The sequence below is a fragment of the Phalaenopsis equestris genome, unplaced genomic scaffold, assembly GCF_001263595.1.
Source record: "Phalaenopsis equestris unplaced genomic scaffold, ASM126359v1 Scaffold223743, whole genome shotgun sequence".
Lineage (NCBI taxonomy): Eukaryota > Viridiplantae > Streptophyta > Magnoliopsida > Asparagales > Orchidaceae > Phalaenopsis > Phalaenopsis equestris.
This window is the reverse complement of record NW_018241851.1, coordinates 40,665-48,472: the sequence shown is the minus strand read 5'-3', so window position 1 is coordinate 48,472 and position 7,808 is coordinate 40,665. Positions and strand designations below refer to the sequence as shown.

The 7,808-nt window shown below is 32.1% G+C and overlaps 1 protein-coding gene across 2 annotated transcripts in view; it reads right to left on the bottom strand.

The window, feature by feature from the left end:
* Positions 1-1,083: 1,083 nt before the first annotated feature.
* LOC110037703 overlaps positions 1,084-7,808 on the bottom strand; it is a 28,560-nt gene continuing 21,835 nt past the window's right edge. The window contains exons 4-6 of one of the 2 annotated variants that reach the window (XM_020742408.1): positions 4,533-4,594; positions 2,060-2,129; positions 1,084-1,949 (exon numbers count right to left, since the gene is read on the bottom strand). In XM_020742408.1, the coding sequence (XP_020598067.1) occupies positions 1,284-1,949; positions 2,060-2,129; positions 4,533-4,594 (798 nt within the window). In that variant the 3' untranslated portion in view covers positions 1,084-1,283. The remainder of the gene's footprint in view (positions 1,950-2,059; positions 2,130-4,532; positions 4,595-7,808) is intronic. The other variant, XM_020742409.1, reaches the window with a different exon arrangement.

Genomic DNA, 7,808 nt, shown 5'->3' with positions numbered 1-7,808 from the left:
AGTTCTAGTCTCTCACGTCCAGATTACCCACTATAGGACTAACTGATCATAAGGTTTCAAAGTCTAGATCAAATTGGTAAAAAATTAGTCTGTCACTCTAGAAATATCAATTTATGCCCATCAAATCTTATCTCCCTATCTATTTGCACTACCTAATCTGTTACATTCTCACCCACCAAATTAATGTGATTCATACTAGTTGAGGAACACATATCCCTCCTGGGACATTATAGATTCACAACAAGTTTTAACATATCAATTGACTACATCAAATAAGTAAATGAAGCATGAAGTAACAAATTATCACAAGTATGAAATAGAAGAAGTTATAATCAATTCTAATCCCACACATAATTAATTCTCATTATAAGGAAAGAGATAAGAAAACTACTCATAATTCATGGGGATAACATAACAAAACATAATTTATATTAAAACTTAAGTTACAAAACAAACTTAAGCAAAATACATAATACTTATCTCGAACTCTTCCTCAAACAAATCTTTTGAAGTTTCCTTGATGAATATTCAACTCTCCTTACAAGTTTACTCAAATACAAAAACAAAGACACCCACACACACACCAAACCCTCTTATCCCCAACAACCCTCTACAACCTCTTTTATCGACCAACAAATTGCCTTTAAATAAAGCTCTTAAAATCACCAAGAATTACTTCAAGTACCTCTTTAAAATTCGTCCAAATTCATTGAAAATAAGAGAAAACAATTATGTTTCAATCCACAGGTTTCTACTCTTACTTCCTATTCTGCTATATTGAACTCATTCTTCAAAAATTGGACTGCTTTCCTTCAAATGGCCCATTATTGGATTAAATATTAATAATTTGTTACTAAGAGGTCGTTTGAGATCAGTTTAAATTTTTTTTTATTTCTATTTTAATTTGAAACAAAACATTTTTGACATATTTTGATCAAGATATAATTATTTTTAAATACACTCAAAACACCTAAACATTATTTTGAGAGTTTTCATTAACATATTAATTTATTTTAAATACATAAAATAAAAACATGTAAAAACATATTAAATAAATATATTTTTAAAAACAAAAGAGAAAATAAAAGATAAATTGATCCCAATCTGGCTCTAAAATTACAATGAAACCTAAGCCTAACATATAGTTGCAATTAACTGGATAACATATAGCCAAGTAACCAGATCAACCAACCCCCTCCATATTCAATATGAAGACATTATCAAATAAAAATGCACATATCTTCTATGAAATACTGCTCCAATAAGTAGTACATTCTGACAACCTAGGTAGCACCCAGTCCCCGGGACTTCGGCCGCCGGACAGCCGTCAATGGGCTAGTCATACCCCGTGAATCCTTCCCCAATCCAGAACCTGGAATGAAACCCATTTTCACCATCATCCTTGATCCAAACCCCTTGGTGTGTCTCTCAAATGCACCAATTTCCCCAAACTTCTCCACCCTCACTTCTTCCTCCGTCATTTCAACACCTAAGCCCAGTGATTTCGGTCTTTTTATAGCTTCAATTGGATTTACCATTCCCTGGCCACTCTTGCCTAAGCCACCGCCTTCAATAAACCCCATTTTCGCTAACATTTTGGATCCGAAACCCTTGGTGTGTACCTCAAATGCGCCGAGCGTTGAAGAACTGGTTTCAGCAACTTCTACCAATGGCTTACTTTCAGTTGAATCCATGGCGGAATCAACCTGCATGATTCCACATGAAACAAATGATACAGGTTTTTCAGCATAACTCTGTCTTGCAGTTTGTTTCTTCTTGCAGCTGATATTGTTGCCCTTTGCCAGCTTACTAGGTGCACTATTATGAGACTTCGATTTTGGCTTAGATCCTTGAGTGGTACTAAATCGACTATGTTCTTTAGTTTTATCTTTGGGCATTTTGCCAGAACAAACAGCAAAATCTTCATCCTCAATGCCAACTTGAAGAAGCTAAAAATCAAAGTTAAGAAAATTGCTTTTGATATTCAAAGATATTGTTAGTACTAATGTACATGAGAGCAGAAAGTTGGGCCATGAATATTAAATGGAAGATGGAATACCTTATCCAAGCGATCCTTATCTTTCGAAGATGGCAAGCATGTTCCCTCGGTCCTCGTCACTGTCACAAATCTGTTAAGGTGGCCATAAGTAAGAAAAGAAAGACCAACTTTCATTTTCCAAGAAGTTCGAATAATTAAAAAAGTCCATTAATGGAATTAGTGTAAGATGAGCGCACCCTTCCACCCACAACTCAGAAAGACAATGCTGTTATTTCATGTAGTAAACTTTTTAAATTTACAATTAATAAAAAATTCCCATTATAAACCGACATTATAAGGAAGAACTAAATAAAGCACACAGGAACTCAACTAACATGCACTAAAGTGTATTTAATGTGTTCGAGAACATAAAAGGAGAAAGAAAAGATGATAGAATCCCAAAAATGCAAACAAACTGTACAGAAATTCAGTCTCAACTTTCTCGACAGCTACAATGAGAGGGGAGATGGAAACTGTTTCGTGTAGCACAAAAACTGTTCCTATATGGTTATATAAAAGAACCATATAGAAAGTTGCCAAATTTCAGCTAATGATTATTTACATGTCAAGAAAGCTGTATGCATTTGTGCTACAATTATAAAGTTTTAGTTAAAGTTACAAAAGTGAGGCAAACTATGATTCAAAGGTAAGTAATTGTGTATAATAAAAATTACAAGTAGCTTTGGTGGGCTTTCAAGAAACCGATGTTGGGAATCGTAACTGTGCCATTTGATGTTATTTTCGCTATTGTTGACTGCCCTTAAACGATTAAATATTGATTTATTCAACCCATCTATTTTGGCTAGTTTGAGCTTGTCCAGGGAAGGCTAAATTTATTGAAGCATATTGAAGTTTAGAAGCCTTTTACATCAAATCAGTTACTCTTACAGGAAAAAAATGACTTGAAAAATCTGTAATAATGATGTTTTCAAATTCTAATGTCACACTATTAAAATGTTGTAAGAAAAAACTTTATTTGTTCAACCAATCTTGAATGACAATCATTTTGTTTTTTTGCTAAAAGTTAGTTTTTTTATACTCCAATTTTTAGATTTAAAATTTCCAAATGAGATGGAAAACATCACATCCAAGAAATTAAAATTTAAAAACCCTTAGATGATATTTTTTCAGTCTATTTTTAGATTTTTAATTACAAAAAAAAAAGGAATAACATGTTGAATTGGAGCATTCCATGGTCTCGCATCAACATTTTCTGTCTCCTCAACACTACTTTATAATATAGTATATAGCTATATATATTGCAAAAGAACCAAAAGTATTATTTCATTTTTTTTTATTTTATCCGTCAGTATGTCTCTCCTCTTCTTAACAAATTATGAAATTGGTTCTTCAAAATATATAAAATAGCTTCACAAATCTATTTGAAATATGACAACCCATAATTTTAAATTTAAATACAAAGAATTTATGTCATACTTTAGATATTAAAAATCAAAGACGTCAACAAATGAAAAGAAAAGCTTTGAAATTACAGTTATAATGATATCTTAAAATTCGAGTATACCATGTGTAAAAGTGATTACAAAAAAAGTTTTTTAGTTCCACCTTATTTAAATGACCATTATTCATTGGCTCCATTTTGAATTTGGATGTCCAAAAATGATTTTAGAAGACAAATTAGTGGAAAGAAGAAGGACAAAAGACAAACCCATTACATGGAAACATAAAAATAAACAGGAAGGAAGAAGGATAAACCAAATGTAATATCAAATGTATTAACGATATTAACCGCCCTCTATGCAACAAGATTGCAAAATACCCAGGTTAGGCACTCTCCTGAGCAATGAAGCCCTAATAAACTTCACATATTTTATTAGAGGAATATTTTTGGAGTGCATAATATGATATTCATAACAATAATATCTTAAAATATAGTAGGCATAAATAATAAATTTTCATAAGAGTATGAGTGATGAAGAAGGTCTTAAAATATAGTAGGCATAAATAATAAATTTTCAAGTAATGTGATTCAAAATGGCAAAATGACAATGTGTTTCCAAATAAATCATTTAAAGAAAGTGCCCACAAAACCCAAAAATTGCGCTTCAAGTTTAAACTAGCAAACAAAAATCTAAGTTAAACAACTTCTATAGCTTAAGATTAGTCTAATTTTTACTAGTATCTATTTCATCTTCTTCATCACTATTCTTAAGAGTATGAGTGATGAAGAAGACGAATAGATACTAGTTAAGGTACTCGATCATATAAAGTTTTGAAAGGTATATGAATCGTAAACTCAAGTTAAAGCACCCTTCAAAACTTTATGATCGAGTACCATTCTTTAAAGTTTATTAAAACATGAAAATTGTCAATCATGTGTGGTACACATGCATATACCCTTCAAAATGTGTACCACATGATTGACAATTTGCAAAATATTTTCGACAAAAAACATACATACTGGTATAATTTAATACCTTCAGCAAAATTGAAGGTTTTACTAACAAAATTTATCAGGAAATAACCGTATTACCTCTTCTTGCCTGAACCTTGGCAGCCACTCCGTAATGCATAAATTGATGCTAATCGTTGAACCTACAGAAAACCAAACATATACATAACTTTGAGAAAAAATAAGATGCAAACTGATTTACAGAATGGATAGATTGTCCAAAATTAAAACAAAAGAAGCAGTAGCGGAAGAAACCATTTAAATCATCATGTTCAAAAACAAAGCCGTGAAAATTCAGTTTAAGCATTTAGCAAAGCATAGCAAAGAACAATATTCGGGCTTGTGTTTCCTGTTTATAGGCAACTCAACTTTCCTTTAAAGACTCTTTTCACTTTGCTTGCTTCAACAGTACCGAAAGATTAAAATGTATTTCAGGTATAACACGCCATTGTTTAAAGAACAAAGAAATGCACGATTTAAAAGCAATGTAGGGTGGAGCAGTAAGCTTGTACATTACTTTGCACAGCAACAGGTTTACACCATCAAGCATGGTCAACGCAATGAAGCACGAAAAACATCAAATCACATACATGCATTATTGCTTACTAGTTGGCAATAACTTCCTTTATTATTGTCTGATTTAAAATGCCATAGATCATTCCATATTTTTAATTTAGATAGTGGTTTTTAAATAATATGTACTATAATTCTATATGATTACGGTATGTCTGCATCGATTAACTGAAGTGCACATTTTATTTGTACTTCATCCTTCAAAGTGAAGATAAAATAAAACAAAATCTTTGTGTCGCATTCCACTATGCACTGTGAAAATCTTGACATAACGCAACTTTGATCCAATCCTCCTTATACATCATAACAATGTTGTTTGATTTATTATGTACAATTAGGTTAGGCTCTAGTTTTACATGTTTAAGCAATTGGGTGTGTGTTTTTTCACACTTCGCAAATCGAAACAGTGATCCATAAGGGACCTTTGTTCTTTAGTATTTGGAGTAACAGATATTGAAGTTCTCCCAATCAAGGGCCAATGTGTGCTATCCCAAAGATAAGATGGCAGCAAAGAATCAGATTTATGATTTTGCTTTTAAAAAATAATTAAGTTGGTGGCATATGAATATGGGGCCTGCTAAAGATAATATTTTTTGTTCCTTGGTTTAGAATTTACCTCCACTAGCCATCACAAGTGGCAGTGAACCTTCATTTACTAAATTGACTCCTACACAACTAATAACTCTGATCTTATTGTCAATTACTTTCTTGATGAGGGGTGGAACTTCCCCTTATTTTCTTAATGTTCTTACAAATTTTGGACATCAATGAATCGCTATTAGTAGAAGCACAACTTTCCTCTTTGGAGATGCAAATGCAATGGGTCCATTGTTTTGAAATTTGCAAGGAATGAGATTGGGCTAACTCAAAGCAAAATATTCTCATGGCTTCTGCAGAAAGCCATCCCTTTAGACATTTAATTTTTAATTTTGAGGTTATTTCATGGCTTCGTTGTTGTATAAAAATGACCTAGGAAGAATTGGGTTGATTGTATAAAAAATGATCTTAATTTAATAGAACTAAATGAAGATATGACACTAAATAGAACACAATGGAGAAAAAGGAATCATGTAGCCGACCCCACGTAGTGGGATTAAGGCTTCGTTGTCGTTGTTCTTGTTGAGGTTAGTTCATGGCTTCATCCTAGGGAATGAGATCATGAAGATGAGGGGCTTTCATTTAACACCAAGTTGCAAGCGCTGAAAAAACTTCATCACATGTATTTTTTTCTAATAAAGATTTTAATAGAAATTTTTACCGCTTTACAACAAAGCTTCTTCTAAATTTATGTTCCTTCCTCTACTAAGATGATCACCTATTTCAGCAAGAAAATATATGCTTAGAAAACTTTATGACTAGCCCATATTAGAGTGTTGACTCGAGCAATTATCTTTTCATTTGTTTGGTTGGCTAGGGACCATGCAAAATATAAGGGGCAAAAGTTTTCCCAAAAGTCTATTTTGACTGGGATATATAACAAAATCCTCATTCATAGATATGCTAAATTAAGCACCGACTGCGCACAAAGAGGACAAATGCTTTGTTCATACTTCACAAATTTCAAAAGAAAAGAAAAATACATTCATTGTGGTAAAATCTTTACATGGAGTAGAACTACACCTACTTCTTTTTTAAACTGAATATTGATGGTTGCTTTAAGATGACTTCTATGAAATATACACTTCAAAAGGCCATTTGCAATCATGTTGACACAGGTCAAGCACACACACTCCACCAAAGCACTCTAACACGTGTCTAATATGTTGAATTGGGTCTAATATTTCTATTGCAAAATTAAAGTCAAACATGGCGAGGATGTAGTCTAACGATCATAAAACATGATGATCATGACAGTTGTTTTTCCTCAATAAGTTAGCTTTATAAATAGTGTTTATGGTTAAGCCGTGTTCTACCACGATCCAGACACATGATGAACATAACCTGTGTTTTTTCCAATAAAATAGCTTTGTAAAGTGTGTTTTTTCTCAATGATGTAAATGATTCTATTGAACAGGACATTGGTGTTAATGGATAATGATCAGGGTAGCGCACAGTTGTTTGGTTCAATTAGCGATATAACAATAGTACATATTTCGCGTGGTTATTTAGGAGAATAAAAGACTTTTTTAGTTAGTAAGCAATTCAATGTTGATATTAATAAAATAATATTAAATTCTTAATGCTAGAGCTAGTTTATTGTTTAAATACTCTTGACGACATATTTAAATATGTTTTTAATTAAATTAATGTTAATTTTTTTAATTTTTTATCGTTAAATAAGATATTATTTTTCATTTCTTGATGTTATTTAATTTGAAAATATTGACATTTGGTATTTTAATAATTTATAAAAAAATATCATGTCAGTAACACTAATTTTTTTGCGTCCCCATGTCCGTGTCATGCTGTCTCATGATGTGTCAAGCTTTATATTATGGGATTCAAGGGAGAGTAAGCAAATGGTAGCCTTATGAGAAACCATTTGATAAATGAATGTTAACCAGCATAGCTTATTGCTAAACACACAGAGGGAATATTTTTTAAAGCTAATTTATTGCAGGTGGTTATCAAGCTTGATGCTAATTTACTTATAGAATTTATGTTCCTTTGCATTGGAAAATCTTCTGTTCGGACAGAAAATCCATTTTCTCCTAGAAAGATTTAAAATTAAACCATGATTACATAGAGGCGAAACAAGCTGCAAGCCGGTTGGCGCAGTTTGGTTTAATTACAAGGAACAAAGCTGATGACCTCCTGATGGGGATTACTTTATTAGACAAAAGA